We start from the raw sequence: 20,110 nt of genomic DNA on the forward strand, positions 1-20,110 counted from the left end.
GTCAGGCCCGAAGTGACACAACATGTCTCTGTCGTTCGTGCGTGGGTTACTTGAAATGTTCTCGTTCGGTGGTGGCGTGTCAGCCAAGTCTGGAATGAGCCTTGGATGGATTTGAGCCTTTTCCGCAGAGAATTCGCCCTGCCCCGCTCGTGGGTCTGCGTTGCGTGTGTGTGTGTGTGTGTGTGTGTGTGTGTGTGTGTGTGTGTTTTGTGCCCGAGTGCCCTTGCCTCGTCTCCCCTTGGCTCTAATAGTTTGTGACAGTCCCGCCGGAGAGCCGGGCTTTTTCTCCGCTCACGTGTGTCCCTCTGCACAAATCGGGGATCAGTTGCCATGGCAGCCGTGCCCGCCGTAACCTGGCGTAGCCGGCCACTCAATGATGGCTCAGTTTAAAACAAAACAACAACAACAACAAAAGAACAAAAATCTCTCATTTCATTTTGGAAATAGATGTAGTAACAAAGTAACAAATTCATGCATTGCTTGTGTTGCATTATGAAAATTAATGATAAATATCGAATGAAAAAAGGTCCTGTCCGATTGTTTATTTGATATTTTATGACCGTATTATGAAACAAAACAAATGGTTATTTTCCGAAATTTACACAAAGACACAAAAACGGACAATTTTTTTTTTTTTAGTCCATATTTTAAATGTTGCCACGTTGGCCTTTGCAGTATCACCTCCAAACTGGAGCGAGCGTTGGAGAAGGTCGCCCCACTGCTGAGGGAAATCTTTGTGGACTTTGCGCCCTTCCTGTCGCGAACCCTGCTGGGCAGTCACGGACAGGAGCTGCTCATTGAAGGTACGCCCACATTTTATTTATTTATTTTTTTTAAACAAGATGCAACACATGAATTTTCATTGGGGGGGGGGGGGGGGAGGCAGTACTTCATCAGCCAGCTATCAAATTACACTTTCCAAAAATTGACGGATGGGATTTGAGTAGCGGATCCGTGCATGTGGTGCGGATCCACACGGCCTTGCTTACAGACACATTTTTAGAAAGAGAGAATTGACGAAAAAGATTTGCTAGCACACGGCTAACGATGCGCGTTCATGCGGCAGTGTTCTGATCACCGGAGGTTTGCCCAGAACGACTAAAATGACTGTTGTACTGAGAAGCCAAGGGAGGAGCTGAGCCTTCAGGATGGTCTATTTGCTTGTCTTATACTGCCAACGTGCACACATCGTAATAGGACGCACGGAAAACTTTCCATGTTCGAAAATTGAAATGAAATTTGGTGATTTTAGTTTAGAAGCAGCCATTTGTGTGTGTGTGTGTGTAAAACTTGCTTTTGCTTGGCCTCTTTTCACAGACGGCTATTACCACCCCGCTTGTGTGAATGCTTGCAGACGTTTTATCTGCGTGTCGTCCCAGATGGGGATGAATGCGTGTCCTTTAAATACTGCCTGAATCGGAATATTTTTCTCTGTTTAGCACAAAGCTAAACCAATATCAGCTGGAGTGCGGCGATTGAATGTCGGCTAAAAATAAGCGCCGCCAGAGAGAAAGGATGCCACTTGACCCATTTTGTCGAGCTTCTTTGTGTGCCGCGTTGAGTTCAAGAATGGCCTTGAAATCAATACGTTTGATCCCCATTCAAAGTTATTCCATTTTTCACCGTTTATTTTTCAGCTGGACAGACAGACAGCGGAATTGAACAATGGCAATTGAATAAATGGCGTTTGTTTTCACGCTCTTGTTTTGCTTGCTGGAGGGCAAACGTGGAAACGGTTGCTCTTAAACTGGCCTTCCTCAACCCACAGTGCCCCGTGAGGTGTACCTTCGGGGTTCTCAGAATTATTTGCAGTTGTTGATGATCTTCTGACATAAATGTGCGCGCGTGTAAACGGGGATTAGCGCACCAAGGGAACGAGCTTAATCCAGCGAGAAATTCGGTAGAAATAGTGCGTGAATGCTGAAGCGCCGACTTGGCACTGAAATCCTGTGCGATTAATTGCATTGTTGAAATATTGAACATTTATCTTGTGGAGCTTGAATTTGGGATGATTAGAATCAGTCAAAAATTCTGGAAGGAGGAGCTACATCTCAATGCAAACCGCATTCATATGGAAATGTTATTATCCAAATAGAGCGTTCCAAAGGTCCCGAAGGAGCGGAGCATTCTTCCACCGTCTTATCATTTCTCTCCCTCAAGAATGTGACAAGCCAATATTCAGCCCCTCAACTCCACTCCAGTGGCGCCATCTACTGGTTTGTGTTTGTCATGAGAGTTTTGCGGAAGCTTGAATTGCACAGACTACCGGTCTAAAAGTTTAAAAGCTTCTTGAGGAAAATATTCCTACATTTGGATTCCAGTTGGCCCGAGAGACGGCAGCGAATGAGGTCATTTGACTTGGAACGGGGGGGGGGGGGGGGGCACGGCTGGAATTCAAGTCATTGTGCTGAAGAGAAGTTGCAGGCTTCCAGTACTCAACAGCAGAACCCAACACATTTTTTCTTGCATTTTGGCAGTCCCATTTTGAATTCCATTTCTCATCCCAAAACACGTCCTGCATACTTTATTTATTTTTTTTTCCCCATCTCTGTCACAAGCCGATCTCATTCGTCGGTTTCTGCCCGCCGGCTTGCTCCGTGTGCAGCTCCCGCATGCGCACGGCGGAGACCTTGTAGCCCAAGAAACGCGAAACACACTTCACCGAAGCTGAATTGATCTGTCTTTGCACGTTTCTTCTCACATATTTCAAACTCCAACCCTCACCCTAAAGTCAATCGAAGCGTTTATTATCCCGCTGGTTTGTGTTCCTGCCTGTTGCGGCTAGCAAAAAAAAAACACAAAAAAAAACGCCCGGACAAATCTGAGTATGTGTGTTTCCCCTCGGATCTGTCAGTAGGCTGACAACGTGAAGCAGCGCCGAGTTAGTTGATCGCCTCCTCGCGCCGCTAGTTAGCAGCGACACGGCACGCAGCGATTGCGGCCCTCTTATCGCCTTCAAATTCAAATATTTTTTGCGCTAATCTTTGCAGTTGTTGATGGAGGTCCCTTCCAACTTCCTTCCGTCTTTCTCCACCACTCTGGATCGCACAGTTGGAACACTGTGCGGCGGCGGCGGCGCACAGGCGCACCCTTTACTCGTAATTATGAGCCATCCATCACTCCTAACGTTATCCGGGGTCGAGCCCCCCTTGTGCTCCTTGGTGCCCTTTTTTTTTTTTTTTGCCTCACCCTGACCTCTCACTTCCCCACCGCGCCCCCCCCCCGCAGACATGCGGTCTCTGTTGCAATCACGCTGAGCTGCGGCCGAGCGGGAGCCGGTGGCCGGCGCGCCAACACTGCCGCTGTTGTGACGGCCGCCCGCCCGAGACGTCGACCCCCACAATGCCGCATTCGCCCCAGGCCGCCGTTTACGCCGAAAAGACTGGCAGCTCCCTGTTTCGAGAGAACGCATTTAGTTTGTCTACCGGCGCGAGGCCGAGGTCAGACGACCGCCCGACTCCCGCGTCACACGGCGCTGACTTACGGCGCGGCGTGTCAGCGCCGTAACAAGAGGTCGACGGCGGCGGCGCCCCCGTGTAGGAGAGAGAAGGGTCACCCGGTCTCAGAGTCTTTACGGTATGCTCCTTTGGGGCCGCCTCGGCCAGGCCAAAAAAAGGGACGGCTTCGTTGAAGCGTTTGGCTTGGGACGCGCCGCCGCTAGATGGTGGCGGCGAACTTCACATCTGGCCACCATCCGTTCACGTTGCCGTCAAAACCAAACTCCTTTTTTTTCGACCCAGCGGCACTACGAAAGTGCGTGCTGGTAAGAAGACGCCAGCGGTGTCCACTGAAAAATAGCTTTGTGTCAGAAAAAAAAAGTCAAAGTGCGTGATTAAAAAAAGCCCCCCCCCCCAAAAAAAAAACTGCAAAGATGTGAACTTGAAGGCAAGACAATTAATTTCATTGCATGAAATTTTATTGGATGTTTTCAAACCGTGCAATTGGGAAAGGCACTCGCGAATACAAACAGAAAGTCAAGGTCACTTTATTTTTCGCAACCTGTTAATTAATTATTAATTCGATCAATATCGATAATTGTCTTCGGCCAATTTGCAGACACGATGACGGCGACCCTGCCTGGCGGGGCAACGCCACCAACCAAGTCCAGCAAACAGAAACACTGCCGATATTTGCAAAAGTGCCACAAGTGGGCGCTGCTGACGCCGGCCGGGCCGCATGAAGCCATCGCGGCGCAGCCTTGCGGCTTTACCAAGGAGCCGACGTGTTCGCTCTCCTCTGAGTGACGGCCTGTCATTCCGGAGACGACGACAACTTTCTTCCAGTCTCGGTGGCCTTTAACTCATTCACTCCCAATGACGTTTTTAAACGTCTTTTCCAGACTTGGTCTAGAATTGGCGAAGAATTGGAGAGAGATTGACATTTGAGCTCAATATTTTGGAGTTCGTGTCGGCTTCATAAAATATTAAAGTATGTTGCGCACGCTGTGCTGTTGACAAAGTGTCGTCTAGCTTCTACAACACTGCATCCAAAAAAAAAAAGCAAAACGCAATCTGTAGAAGCTAACTGCGTGTTTATTCTTTTTTCCCCCCCGTTGTCTCTCCAGGTCTGGTGTGCATGAAGTCAAGCACGTCGGTGGTGGAGCTGGTGATGCTGCTTTGTTCTCAAGTAAGTTTGCCTTCCACTTGTCTCGGGGATCGATTGACCCGAGGTATGCGCTTCCAACCGCACATACTCGCCTCTGGTGGCTAGCTTCATATTTGCCATCATTAATAAGGTCATGCAATGCGTATGTATCCTCTTCACTTTTAACCGCAGAAGCTTTGACCTGAAACCGAACAAGAGGGTGAAATAAAACGGTCTCCAGTATGTGTGCCGCATGGCGAATAGCGTGCTTTTGTTGATTGTCAAAAGTTCCTGCCGCTGACAACCGGCAGCAGCAGCGACTTTCTCGCCTGGCCTCACCCCCCCCCCCCCTCCCCAGCCCTCACCCGACTGACTGATTACCTCGGAACTGACCCTGCGAGGCTCTTGTTAAGCCCTTGTTTTAAGCAAGGTCGGAGCCCCAATGTAGCAGTAAGAAGGGAGATATTTAACATACCTTCTGTCAGCCCATCAGTCTCGCATCGGGACGGCCATAAGGAAGCCATTACTTGGAGCCTCTTTGGTGGATCCAGACACGAGAGGGCGGATCGGCTCAGCCACCGACGTCTTCTCTCCGCCGGGGTGCCTGGCCTCGCTTCCACGGGAGCTGTCATTCAGACTCCAACCAAAAAAAAAAAAAAAAAAACCCCGTCCAAATGGGACAGCCGATGTTGAGTTATTTCAAGTTCTCTGAGGGGCTCCCCTTTCTGCTGCTTTTTCTGCTGGACATTTGGATTTATTGCACGTGAGAGCGCGCCGGGTCTGAACCCCTTCATGATTCTCCCTGGATCCTCAGATAGCATTTCGGCCGCTCCAGAGCTTTCTGCCATTAGGGGCTCTGAGGATGAAATTCAGGTTGAGGCCCCGCCTACTAGAAGAGCCGCGCGTCCTTTCGCACAGAGACCGGCCACCGACGGGTGTGCCACCACTGCTGTCGCCATTAGCAACCGCCGAACATGACAAAAATAGACGCAGTATGATGGTTTTTGCTCGGTCCCGAATCCACTAGCAAAAAAGGGGATTGATTGCCTGTACGGGAAAGCCCACAAGTAGTTGACGCTCCACCCAAAAAGGTTTGTAATGGCCTATAGATGCCACAAGATGGCGGTGCAAGCATGACCGATGATGAGATGAAACTCCTCAACTCACTTCAACATGTTGCCTTGGCACGAAGATGCCACCAGATGGCACCGGAATCTTAAATAGGGGAGCTTTTCAGCAAATGTGCCACAATGTCCTTTCATAGGCTATGTTTGCGAATGCCAAACAACAATCCCGTCAACCGAGGACATGCACCAACTTGATCAATCGTGCAAAGCAGCAAATGCACCCCCCCCCCCTCCCCCTCTTTGCAATAATGCATTGGGACAGCTAGCGGGGTGCTTTGCTGACCCTTGAACCCTCACTGTTTAGTGGCCTGTCACTTTCCTGCATGAATTAGCGCTAATGACCCGCCTCCTCTTATTCTTGCATACTAATGGCGGCCGTCACGGTTGCGCAAACGCCGACGCCGCTCCGCTTTCCTGGGCCGAGCGAAAAGGTCAAGCAGCTCTGTTTCTTGTAACAGTTTGAGTGTACGCGAGGGAAGGAGGGGAGCGAGTGGGCGGGGGCGGGGGCGGCGAGAAGGAGCGGAGCCAGTGGAGATTTTAGTGATGGAAGGCCTCCAGATGTGGAGAGTATCAGCCAGCAGATAAAAGCAAAGGCTCCGGACGCTCTGACAGGTCGGATCCAAGCGCTCACAAATACTCGCTGCCCTGCTGAATCTCAGCGAGATGAAAGCGGGGCGGGGGGGGGGGGGGGGAATCCAAAAACAAAACCCCAGTGATGGGATTTGAGGTTCATATCTGTTTGCTGTCATTGATGGGGAAAATGCTGAAGATGGTCCTGCTGTCTGAAATTTTCACAATACGGTTTTTGGTCGTGATGGGATTTGGAATTCATTCACTGTCATTTGTTGAAATAACATCTTTTGAAAAAAAAATGATATAATATATATAAATATATGATTGGGTTTGAAATTGAGCACAGATTTTAAATTGGACTCGCGAATTGGTGCTGTTGGTAAATCCATCTCTCTCTTTTTTATTTGTATTTCTTTTATATAGTTGGGCAAGACCCCCTCGTCGTCCATTTTTTTAGAGGTGTCTTAAAACACATTTTTATTGTTTGTCTTTCGACTCGGCATTGTTTTAGTATTTCATTGTGTTTTTTGCTGTTTTATTTGTTTCTTCGTTTATCATTTGAACTGTCGTTGTTTTTGCATGTCAGATTTTTACTTTATGTCCAGCACTTTGTCAGCAGCTGTGGTGACATTTCAAGTTGAGTTGACTTGATCGCGGAGGGACTGGCTCGTCAATGGACTTTTCTGTCATGACCGACATGTTTGAAAAATGTTACGCAGACCTGTGAGAAAATGGCTGCCAGATTAGTTCCCAATCTCGTTTCCACGCCACTCGGCTAATGTGGCCTCTTTACCTCGACGTACAACTTTTTCCCCCTCACCCACAGAAGCCACTGGATTCATTATAATTTATTTTGAAGTCAAGTGAAAGAAAAACAAAACTAAAACTAAAACGTTTTGGGGATCTAGCCGATAGCCCCGCGCCGGTTTCTCTTCCATCGTTATACTTGAGTCCTGTCCCCTATTGCCTCTTGTCGACAAACGAAATGAAAAGTTCTATCAACATCTTGAAATGTAAAACCTGTCCATCAAAACCTTGTCCGACTGAGCCGCCTACCGTAGGTGTCCCGCGCGCCTCCATTTCTGTGTTTATTTTTGTCACGTGAGCGCCCGGCCGGGGCCCGACCCCCGTCCAAATCCACAGCGTTTTACAGATACTGTATCACAGGAAAAAAAAAAGGGGGGGGTGCGAGTTATGTAGAGGTTGAGGGGGGGGGGGCACAGGGAACATTTGGAGACCAGATGCTCAGCAGTTTGTTTGCATCGTCTCCTGGACTAAACACGTGCGCGGGTCACCGGCGTGTGCGCCGCCGTGTTAGTGTCGGGTAAGACGAGAAAAAAAAAATCTCGCTCGCATGCGTGGGCGATGCTACGCGCAATCGCGCAAATCTTTGACAGAAAACATCTTCAATGAGCTCAGTGATCTGATCCGAATTTGTTCCCGTAACCGCTTTCTTTCCCCGCCGTGATTTTACGGGAGAGAGCCGGCTTTCCCACAGCGAGGGGGAACGGTCTTCTAATCATTTCCAGAGACGGCGAATAGCAAGTCAGGCAGGCTAGGTGGGGGTCTGGAGGGGTTGGGGAGGTGGGGGGGGGGGCTCAACTCGCTCGCTAATCTGTCACTGCGCAGGCCGGAGGAAATGGCCGCATTAAAAAGCGGGAGGATACGGTTTCATCCCGCAATTATGTCTGCGCAGTGTTTACAGATCTTTTCACCGAGCGGGACGGCGCGATCACACATGTGGTTCGCAGCTTCTCACCGCCGCCATTGTCTTGTCAGTGAACTCGACGCTCTTTCCTTTCTTACGCAAGGGGGCCGACGCTCTGAGAAATGTGCCATTGCGACGCAGTTGACTTTGAACATTTGCTTGTTTTCTTGTCAGGAGTGGCAGAACTCCATCCAGAAGAACGCCGGCTTGGCCTTCATTGAGCTCATCAACGAAGGAAGGTACGCAATCCTCGCCGCGCAACGAGCCTCATTGAATTTTTCCGTATCGATGCCAAGCAATGTCACCTCATCTGGACGCTCGATTCCGTGGGGGGGAAGGGCAACCCGAGCGCCAGCCCAAGGCAGGAGCATCTCAATCAAGTCATTCATTCAAGCTGCGAGCGCTGTTTTTGAAATGGTCTTCAGATTTGGACGCCAAATATTGATTGAATCCGCTTTAGAGGTCTTAGACCCCAAAAAAAATCCCTCATCCATCTGTGGCGAGTATCTGCTTCAGATTGGGGCAAATTCCCAAGTAGGAGTTGCTTGAATGGTGGAACCAAAAGGCCCGACTTATGCTCTGTTTCCTTGTGTTAGATGTGTCCACCCAATATCACGTTGCCGGCTGAAACTGGTGTCTGGGGGGGGGGGAATTTTGCGCTGGTTTTATTTGGAATGTCAAGAGTGAGTTTTCCAGCTTGTTGAATTCGTTCCAGATCCATCCATCCATTGTCCACCGCTTATCCGGGGTGGTGTCACAGGGGAGCCCAGCCTTTCCTCTCCCCAGTCACTTCTTCCAGCTCTTCCCGGGGGGATCCCAAGGCATTCCCAGGTCAGCCCGGGTCCTGCCTGAGGCCTCCTAACGTGGGACGTGCCCCTAACACCTCACGAGATAAGCGTTCAGGAAGCATTCTCATCACATGCCCGAGCCACCTCATCTGGCTTCTCTCGACGTGGAGGAGAAGTGGCTCCACTCTGAGTTCCTCCCAAATGAGCGAGCTTCTCACCTTATCTCCAAGGGAGAACCCGGATACCCTGCGGAGGAAATTCATTTCGGCCACTCGTGTCCGAAATCTCGTTCCCGGAATCTCGTTCTTTCGGTCACGTGACCAAAGGTGGGGGGGCAGGAACGTAGATCGAGCGGTAAATTGAGAGCTTCCCTCTTGGCTCAGTTCCCTTTTCACCACGACAGACCGATGCAAAGTCGGCATCACCGCAAACGCTGCACCGATCCGCCTGTCCCTCTTCCGCTCCGTCCTGCCCTCCCTCGTGAACAAGACCCCAAGATACTTCAACCCCTCCACTCGGGGTAAGATCTCCTCCCCGACACGGAGGGGGCACTTCACCCTAATCTGAAATCCGAATTGGAGGTGCTGATTTTCATCCCACCTGCTTCACAGTCGGCTGCGAACCGCTCCATTGAGAGTCGGAGATCCCGGCCCGAAGAAGCCAACGGCACATCGTCTGCCAAAAGCAGAGATGCAATACTGAGGCGACCAGAGCGCACCTCCTCAATGCCTGGGCCGCGCCTAGAAATTCTGTCCTTAAGAAGCATATAAGGAAGGCTACTCGCTCGATCGCAGCCGCTTGTGATGTCCACCTCGTTGCCTCGTTGTGGCGCTGTCCTCCTTCCCGCCTGCTGTTGTGGGCGTGGCCCAGACTTGAGCTGGGAGGGATGGCGCGGTGTTCCGTTGAGCAGATCAGGAGCGGCTCAGTCTCCTCGCCCATCTGCTGACCCATCTGGACTGGTCACCCCCCCCCCCCCCGCCCCCTCCCCTACCAGTGATCCTGTGTGGCCAGCCTCTCCCGTCCCGTTGGCGCCGGGACAAAGAGTTGGCGGTGGCGGCGCACTGCGCCGACCGCGGTGTTATTGTTCGTTGGTTAAGATTACGATTCAAAAGTGGGGGCACCGTTTCATTTGAGCTGACAAGAATTTCGAAGAATCAAAGAATCATACAAAAAAAATGTCCAGTGAGGAGTGATGTCACTCTAAAGCAGCGGTTCCCAAACTATGGCACGCAGGCCAGGTACGGCCCACACTTTTCATTTCAAACTGACCCCGCCCCCTGTCAGAGAAGGGAAAAGTTATTTGGCCCTCACGGGAAAAGTTTGAGAGTCTCAAAGGATTACAATTGCCTGGAGATGCCACAATACGGCTGCAAAGCACTACTTTTGTCCAAATGGAACTCCTCAACTCCATTGATCATATTTGCTTCCCAACACTGAAATCCAAAACAAATTAGGAGCAATGAAAGCAACTCATCACCAAACATCAAATAAGGTGGCCTGACCCCAAACGTTTGGTGGTTTCCGTCCTACAACGAAGCAAATGAGGGTGACGGATGTTTTTGTACAAGAATTGTCAGTGCAATTTGGTTCTCGCAACAATTTAAGTAATTGACTGTAATTTGTCGTGTTTTCACGTTCCGGGCTGCGTTTGCAAAATAAGCATTTCAGAAATGGCTTCACGATTTGCATTCTTTCCAACGGAATTTTCACGAGAGCCCATCCGTGCTCCATTAGTTTCAGAGCAGAACAGCTGTCCAAATCGCCCACGGACGTCTTTTATTTCTGCGTGCTCAAGCCCGGCGTCTTGGTGGGACAGCAGGCAAAATTACGGACTGTATCGAGAGCTTTTAATTAAAACAAAGCCAGCCTAATGACGTGTAAAATGCGCCACGATGGCTCGGGTGCGTTTTCCTCCTTTGAAGCCGCGGAGGCATTTGCGAATGCTTCTTGCAAGTCTTGACCCTGTCAAAGAAGCCAAATGATGCATTTCCGAGCGTCGTACGCGTCTCGTATCTGACTTGTCTATTCTCTGAAGGTTGCTGTGTCACGCCATGAAGGACCACATCGTCCGGGTGGCCAACGAGGCAGAGTTCATCCTGAACAGACAACGAGCCGAGGACGTCCACAAACACGCCGAGTTTGAGGTACTACCTTTAAACAAAAAAGAGCATCGGCTGTTGGATGGACTCCCAGGAAATAAGAAGTGACATAAACATGACACAAAAAGACCTGCACTCAAAATACATTCAAGTAAATACACGTGGTACAGTGGGTAGGTAGAAAAGACGGATTGGCTCAGATAGAATTGCTCGGTAACCGGATGGCTTAGGCGCTAGCCAATTCAAAATGGTGTTTGGGTTGATCGCTAGGTGTGTATGTAGTTAGCTCAGCTACTGTACGTTAGCTAGGTAAGGTGAGGTTGCTAGTATTAGCCGCTAGGTGGGATTGATAGGATTGAGGGTTAGGTTCGATGCGTGTTAAATATCGAGGCAGTTGTCGCCGTGTGTGAATATTTGTATCGGCGCGCGTCCTACGAGCAAGCACACGGCGAGACCCGCAGCGCGTCACCACCGTTAGCGGCGAGCGCGCGCGGGGAGTGATGACTTTCTTATCTGCCAACAGCAGCCGTCCTCCAACAGCTGCTTGATTTACACTCGGCCCGGGATCCTTGACCCGCCTGATAAACTGCCGCAGACGTCTGGATGTGCAATGTCAGAAGAAGACGGGGGAAGGTTTTGAGAGGGGGGCGGAGGGGGTGGGGGGGGGGGGCGAGTGTACCTGGCCCCATCCGTTCTGTCTGCCAACGCCAGACAGCTAACACTTTATTATCCCCGCCGTACCTCTTCAAAGACTCGGGACACCCATAAGACGCGTTTACAATGAAGACGGCGTGAGGGGCGGCGTGGCGCGACGCATATAAAGGATATTTGCCGCGACGCGTCACGTGACCGCGCGCGGATCGAGTTACCTTCTTGATGAGCGATACGTTCAAGTATAATATCTGACAGATTTTAAAATTGATGCGGGAAATTCAATTAGCTCCCGGCTTCTGTTAGCAAATTAGATTTTGAAGATCAGCCGCCGTCCCCCTCCGGGAGGCCTTCATAAGACAATCGCCTTCAAGCGGCAAAGAGCTCGGGTCGCTCTGGGTTAGGTTTACGCACTCCTACAGGATGCACTTGACATGAAATCATTCACGTTCAAAGATTGATAGTTCGAGTTTAAAGTAAGCACGATAAGATTAAAATAAAAGCTCCAACTAAGAACAGCAGCTATCTGTGATTCTCACATTTTCATTTGTACTTAACTTCAGGTTTCTTCTTAAAAAAAACCCCACTGGAATAAAATCGTTGACAATTTTCATATTCAATTATATATACACACACACACACACACATGTTGTATTCATTTATAATGTTTCATGTTGTATTGCTGTTAAAAATGTGATTCAGTTTCGACTGTCTGGGACTTTTTTTTTTCCCAAAATAACTTGCAAGTTTATTTTTAGTTTGTCTCGTATTTTTCAAATGTTATTTGATGGCAATAGGAAATTGACCAAAATTGTGACATAAGAGGTTTCGGCCCAACGCCGGCGATTTGTACGTCCGCCTTGTTATTTTGCCTGACAGAAAAGAGCCTATTTCCTCTTCAAAAGGGGGCCAATAATAGACTCGGCGCGGTGATATGTAGCTCTGCTCCGTCCTTGACAGCTGACGGTCCTCGCGGCTCTATTAAACTATTTTCCTTTCTGGTCTTAATAGCCCCACCCGCCTAGCCGGGAGCCCCCGCCCCCGCCCCCGCCCCTCCAACCGACCGGTGATTTACGGCTCTCCTCCGAGGGAGCCCCAATATATCCCCGCACTGTCTGCTAATATCTCGGCGCGCTCAAGTGTGTTGACTCAAGCCGGGGCATTCGTCAGTGTGACAAATGCGCCATTGGAGGACGCGTGTATGCCGATCTGGCAATGTTCCTCAAGCGGCATTGCCACCGTCTGCATGGATATGGCGGGAGTTTACCGTAAAACAAACAAACACAAACAAGTTCTGTTTTGGAAATGACTAGGCAGTCCATCCCAAGAGTTGTTTTACGTGTGCTAAGTGGAACTGCCTCATTTTCTAAAAATTGCACAAGGGTTAAAAATACTCCTCCCACGTGCTTTAAAAATATTACAACACACGTTTGACACACATATTAGAAGCATAAAAAAATGCATATGCAAAAGAAGACTTCATTTCTGTAAGAATAATGTATACCATTTCTTTGAGAGGTAAAACTAAACTTTATCATGCAGGGATGTCAAATCGATGTGATGATGCGTCATAATCATATCAGAGCCTCGCTTCGGCCCAAAGCTCGGAAGGAGTAATATGTCGATGTTTGTTTTATTGGGAAGACGTAAACCCTAACCCGGTTTTCAGAGTCACTGACCCAATTAGACATGAAAAAAAAAAAAACATGCGTACATGCATATTGATTTGAAACGATGTTGAATGAGCTTTCCCTTTTTTCCCCTCATGAAATCAGTCGAACTGCAGCCAGTACGCTGCCGAGAGACGAGAGGAAGAGACCATGTGCGACCACCTGATCGGCGCCGCCAAGCATCGGGATCACGTGACGGCCAGTCAACTGCGGCAGAAGATCGTCAACATTCTCACCAACAAACATGGCGCCTGGGGGACGCTGGGCCAGAGGTGAGCATGGAAATTCAAAGCAGTGACAAAAGTTTTTGTCTGTGGGGATGTACCAAACTGATATTCCACCAAAACATTTCGGGGTTTTTGTTTTTTTTTTTTTTTTTTTAGGGATGGGCAAGTACCGATACTAGGTATCGGTATCAGGCCGATACTGGCCTTATTTCAAGGTATCGGGTAATTCATAATTTGTGTCAGGAAGACAGAAAGGTCCTCATTCACAATTATTTGTCAGTGTGTTAATTCAAATTGTATTTATCTTAAGTGATCGTGTTATTTGTGAGTACTCGAGTGAATATGTTTCGTGGTCTTGGTCTGAAAAAAAAAAGTGATAAAACATCGGGGGGGGGGGGGTCCCATTTCCAAAATAAAACAAACAAAAAAAAACAAACTTAAATTACCCAGCTGAGTTTTGGGGGCTGAGGAGGTTCAATTGAGTCAAGGTTATAAAGAGTTGGAAGATTACAAAGCAACCCGATGAGTGAGAAGCTTCCTCATAACTCTGCTTTGATGGGATGAGGCTGCCGGTTTATGTCATTTTTCCCGAAATCCTCCTGGGTCAGCAAACACAATTACAGCACAGAACGGCCTTTTGCCCCCAGGGGGGGGGGCTTGATTGGCCACTCATCCGACAGTTTGGCGGGTGTGTTCGTGTGTGTGTGTGTGTGTGTGTGTGTGTGTGTTGGCGGGGGGGGGGTTCTGTCCAGGCATTCATTGACCTGTTCAGCAACGCACACCAGCACCTGGCGGTCGTTTCGGACTGCCTCCCTCCTATTTTCGACCCCCCACGGGTCTTGTTAAAATAAGCGCTCGTTCCACTTCTTTGCCGCCGGGCAGCAAAGTGGAAAGATCAAGAAGAAGCACTCGTCTTGGACAAACTGAGCACACATGTTATGTTTGTTTCCTCTGCCAATTGGTTTCATCATTATTCATTTCGTAGTTCGCAAGAGTAGTCCAAAAAAATACAAATAGATCCTCAACTAGCTCTCTAGCTAGCTAGTTATCTATCTAGCTAGCTAGATAGCTATCTATATCACTAGTTAGCTAGCTATCTGTCTACCTCGCTATCGATCTAGCTAAAGAGCTTGCTAGCGGTCTGGCTAGATAGGCAGACCGCTGGCAAGCTCAGTGTAATTAACTCGCTAGCTATCTGCACAGTATGATGTCGGTATGATGTCATATTTGTATTACTGTATTTCATTCCCTCACCCAATGACAATTGGTAAGAGGCTCAAGAAGGAATCGGATTCACAAATTTCTTATCAATTTCCTACCCTATCATTGAGCAAGTGTTGGAGGGGGGGGGGGGGGGTTTAGATGGAGGAGGGCCTTTGGCCACCATCTTTCGTCATCACAGAAAGAGCACAATTATATCGCTGCATTTTTCACCTAATAGTTTCCGTTGTGTTCTACAGATGATTAAAATGATTACATCATTGTACTGTGAACCCCTGCATATTTGCAGTTGTGCGTTGTTGTTTGTGTAGTGCTTGGTCGCCAACGCTGTCCATTACACTCGTCATCTAATTACAATAATGATCATATTTTTTATGTGTTCAGTGGATCGTTGATAGCCTCCAGTCTGATCACTTATTGGGATGATGACGAGTAGCCTCGATGAGTGATTACACATGATCCGGTGTGAGCTTGTTTTACACTTCATTTTCGTCTCATGAAAAACTGAATTTGAACAAGTTGTGTTTGTTATGGCTGCAAACGTTTCCACGAAACACCCTGAACCTTCTGAGGGAGCGGTTAGGACAGAAAAAAAACCTCGTACTGGATTCTGGGCTCCCGTTCAAATATTTATGGATCTCTCTCTCTTTCTCGCTCCCTCTCTCGCTTTGTGTCTGACGCAAAGCATTGATACAAAAGACGGCCGTGTTGTAAATGGCACCGCCAAAAAAAACCCAGCAAATTCAAATTTAATGGTAACCTGCTGTTGAAGAAAAATGACGCAATATGCCACCGAGTGCTCGGGGCGACGTCGCATGCACGGCAGCTCAGTCTTATTCAATGCTACATTAACTTTCCCATTTATGCCGCTCTTGTAAAATATAAAGCCCTCCGGCATGTTGAAGTGAATGTGGAGGGAGGAGGGGCAGAAAGCTTTGCTGTAAATGTTTATTTTCAATCAAATGCACTGAAATCTCAAGTTCTGCCCCAGGATGTTTATCATTGCTGTGGCATGAATTATAAACAATCTTATTTGAAGGAGATGCACGTGTATGTGCATGTATGTGTGTGTGTGTGTATATATATAGTATATATAGTATATATATATATATATATATATATATATATATATACACACAAAATTCATTTTTAAGCACTTCTTGATGAGTGTTACAAATCTGTGCATATGGCACATGCACGAATACATGTGGACAGCCAAGCACTCAAGTGTGTGCTGCTTATGAGATGATAACGTTGTTAGCGAAAGGTAATCTGTGCCTCCAGCCCTGCTTTACATTTGACTTCAACGTGCCGCTTGAAACTGCTTGAAAATGTTTGGTAATCCTAACCCACCTTAGCTTCCAAGTCATGGGTGGAGAAACCCTTTGCCGGGCAGTAATTATGTTAATGAGTCTCATGTAAGAGTACACAAAAAATACAAATATGGTGACGATTGGATAGTTTGTTCTACTCAAACCCTTTTTATCCCAAAGCATCTTCCCCTATTGAAACGAATGGAAATGCCATTAATCCGTTCCAGCCTCCCAAAAGATCCCACTGAAAATGAATCATTTTTTTTAACAAACAGTAAGCAAGTACCTCGAGATACGGGTGACCCAAAGTTTTTCAAAATGCAAGCCGTTGGTTGCACTTTTTTTGTTTTAGTTTTTTGGTTTCCCGTCACATGTGCAAGTTTTTGCCCCACTGCAAAGTCACACAATGCGAACGAAGCGCGGCGGTTTGTACTCACGTGACCCGAGTGAAGGCGAAGCAGATCCTGCTCTCGGGGCTGCCGCGTTAGATGGCGCTATACGGCTCCTCCGTGATGAATGTCCCCCACCCTGTATGGAGTGGGCACAGAAAAATCAATAGCCCTCAAATTGAAACAGTATAGGCTTGTATTGATCCGCCGCGCTAAATCAAAACGAGGAGCCCTTTTATACGTCTCGGCACGACAGCTCCCTGCCTGGTAATGACACACTATCAATTTTGGCTTTGCACTGATAAATCAACTTGAAAATTGGATGTCAGAAGCGGTTTTTTTTTCTCCTCGGGACTGGGAGGAGGAGGGAATGATTTCCTCGCCCGCTGTTTGCCTCTGTTGTTGACCCCTGAACTGCCGCCGCTGGATTATAAAGTTGAGGCTCGTGCAAAGCGAAAGTAGATGTCAAGGTGGATGAATCCTCGGCACAAGGACAAGCCTTTCTACGATTCGGACATTTTTATACCTGAGCGAGCTGCGGCTTCAACCATCCTTTTACTTATTTTACTTATTGTTTTAAATTTGTTCTGCGACTATCGCACGGGAGCTATAGTCATTGGACTTGGGCACCCCGGCGTACAGTATTGCCGTCACGTGGCACAAAAATGCGGTCACTATCATGACTTTTTTGTATATGCTAATAGGCTAATTACCACACACGGCACAAAACCGTCCGAAGGAGGCAAAACCAGCCTTTGTTCTCCAGTGGGGTTCCACATTCACCAGAGGGGGTAGGGGGGGGGGGGGGCGTCAGTGACAGCTGACGAAGGATCCTCCGTCCATCAGCGACCGTAGCAGACCTTAACCTTAGCTGACTGCTCTATTGATTGTCAACATTTCTTCTGTATAATTACTTTTTTTTCTCCTTCCCTGTAGCAGAGAGCAAAATGGAGGTCTATTGATCTGCGTTAAGGCAGTGAAACATTGGCTTCCCTCTCCTCGCCACCAGTTTCGTCCCTCACACGTGACGAATGGGGACAATAACTCTTTTCTTTTTTTAAAATTATGATTACGCACCGGGAGCCAGCCAGTGTTTGGGCTCACTTTAAAAGAACATCAATTCTAATACACAAAAACAAGGTCGTGGGAGGGGGCTGTTGTAGGGGGGGACTTGGCGGGTGGTGGGGGGGGGGCACTGTTAAGGGTCCACCCAGCTTCACCGTGCACAAAAAAAAATTACTGTTGGGTACATCATTTAATTTGAAGGTTGTGGTTTGGTTCACATTCGGGAGATTGTGCAGCTGCGGTTGATTCTCAAAATATTACTTTTCGACACCTGTATTAGCAAAAAAAAAAAAAAACACCTTTCATTCTTAAAAAAAAAACTTGGACTTTATAATTGTTATATATTTGAAGAAAAATACTTCACTCATGCAAGGATATGTCACATGACATAAATCATAGATTTATGTCATCTAAGGTATCAGAGCTTTTAAATGGCACAAAACTCGGCAGGAGTTTTTGCTCTGTTTGTTGTATTGGCACATCGTATTTGTAGGAAGTTATGCACTTAAAAAAAAACGAATCCAATCTAATTTATTTAATATGTATACAAATCCTAATACATGAAAGTGCATTTCCTTTGTGAAAAATGTGACATTTACAATTTCAGCTGTAAAGTGCTTGCAGGAAATAATCGGACAGCAAAATATTTTGTTTACAACATCTAACAGCTTTTATTGTTTCTTTTCAGCACAAGCGCAATTTCGAAAAACCCGCTAGCCTGAGCTGTGCTGTGCTGTGTTTGTTTACGGCATAGACATGCGGCTCGCATGTCTATGTTCAATGTAAGCTCGCTTGCTGCCTCAGAAAGAAGATAGCAGTGTACAATTTTTATGGTTGCTTGTCAGTCATAGTAATAGCAGTGCAAAATGCATTTAACACACACACACACACACACACACACACACACACACACACACACACACACACACACACACACACACACACACACACGTGGTGCAAAAGTTGAAAAATGATGTACATTTTTTTTACTGAGTGAAATAAGTAGATCCACATGACTCCGAGAAGGTCTGGGAGAAAGTGCTGTGGTCAGATGAAACCAAAATGGAGCTATTTGGCATCAACTCCACCCGTCGTGTTTGGGGGAGGAAAAAAAATGGATCACAAAAGACCGCCATCCCCGACATATGTCAAAATATTGTTTTCTGCAAACCAACTTTTCGGACGCTCCCGCGTGCTGTCAAATCTTGGATGACTACCTCAGCAAGAACAATGAAGGGTCGTCTCCTCAGCTGCGTGCAAACCTGCAAGAAATGTTTGTCTTTGGAATCCAACACTTATTTCACTCCCCAATAATCTTTTAACTTTTATATTATGTTTTTTGTGACTGATTTTCTGTCCGTTAATAATCAATAAGCAACATAATCATTCTTTTTGTTCAGTCACAAAAAAAAAAAGCCATTCATCCATTGCGGCCTCCCAATATATTTTTGTGCTCTATACAAACATCCAATAATGACAGTAATGAATGAAATAGAATCTAAGGATTTATTCATTTATTTTTGGCTTCAGTTTAATGGACATTGTGTTGCTCCTTCTGGTGTGCCTACCTTGGCCACCGAGATGGTCACCGCTTCTCATTTAGCTGCAGGAATAGTCGTTTTCTTTGCAGAGGATAAAGAATGTGTGCTTGTCAGTATTGTTATCTCAAGCTTGGAAAAGGAGACAAGGTCGATTTCTTTTGACACAAGTTTCCGCTGTCCTGGCGATGGCTCCGTTTGATGGTGTAGTGTCTGGCGTACGATTGAATGCATGACACAATAATACAGATGTCATTCATTCATTCGCGTCACGTATAGCACCACAATTTGTGTTCAAATATCTGCTTCAGGGTGACAACACCGTGACACTGATGCTAACTGTGAGCCCTTCTACGGAGATTTGCACAGCTTGTTAGCATGAAGCTAAGTTTGGCAAAGCTACGTTGTTGTTGCTGGAAATACACTTGTCAATGTCGTTCTTTTATATAGTGTTGTTTTTGTTTTTTTACAAGCGCACTGAGTGCAGCCACGATAAGAAACGTCGATGAGATGAAAGCGCACTCGCGTTTGCGTGCCCCGCGCGCTAATGTGATCACGATGTCAGGCCGGTATATTGCTTGGCGATCAACATGTGACGCCTGATCAAACCTGATGGCTTTTTCAAGAGGAAATGACTGACTAGCCTTTCGCTGACTTTACTGGCCGGTTTGGAAGTGGCCCAAATAGCATGTGGCTGCCAGCCACCGCTTTGCTGTATTCTTTTATTTTTCATCTCGCAGCAGCTGGTTGTTTGGTTTCGACAGACAAGGTTACTTTTCTTTCTTTTTTTTCTTCTTTTTTTTAGCTTTGCTTGCAGACGAATGACTTTCATCATGTGCTGACGGGAACTAGCATTTACTTGAGATGTTTTGCTCTCAAGGCAAGCCAGAATTTTTTTTCTTTTCATTTTTTTCCCCTTACTTCCTGTATAAACGACTGTAAAAGGAAACAAGGGAGTAGTGTGTCACTTGTTTCAGGTCCTCAACCAAAAAAATAAAAATTAAAACAGACTGGCATTTACAGCAGTAACGTAGCGCTCACAGCAGGCCACCTGAGTGTTTGCCCACATTCATTTGGAAGATTTGAAGCGCGTATATATAATATTCCAAAATGTACAAAACAGACATAGCACGGTGGTGTGAGTATCATCATCATCA

The 20,110-nt window shown here is 47.2% G+C and overlaps 1 protein-coding gene across 1 annotated transcript in view; it reads left to right on the plus strand.

Annotated features, from left to right (window-relative positions):
- LOC147196892 (neurobeachin-like) overlaps window positions 1-20,110 on the plus strand; it is a 160,957-nt gene that overhangs the window by 60,613 nt on the left and 80,234 nt on the right. The window contains exons 32-36 of the mRNA XM_086124702.1: window positions 676-803; window positions 4,565-4,626; window positions 8,167-8,231; window positions 10,816-10,924; window positions 13,306-13,472. Coding sequence (XP_085980828.1) covers window positions 676-803; window positions 4,565-4,626; window positions 8,167-8,231; window positions 10,816-10,924; window positions 13,306-13,472 — 531 coding nt within the window. The remainder of the gene's footprint in view (window positions 1-675; window positions 804-4,564; window positions 4,627-8,166; window positions 8,232-10,815; window positions 10,925-13,305; window positions 13,473-20,110) is intronic.

The sequence above is a fragment of the Hippocampus guttulatus genome, chromosome 12, assembly GCF_054856545.1.
Source record: "Hippocampus guttulatus isolate MCC_2025c chromosome 12, RoL_Hgut_1.0, whole genome shotgun sequence".
NCBI classification, from domain to species: domain Eukaryota; kingdom Metazoa; phylum Chordata; class Actinopteri; order Syngnathiformes; family Syngnathidae; genus Hippocampus; species Hippocampus guttulatus.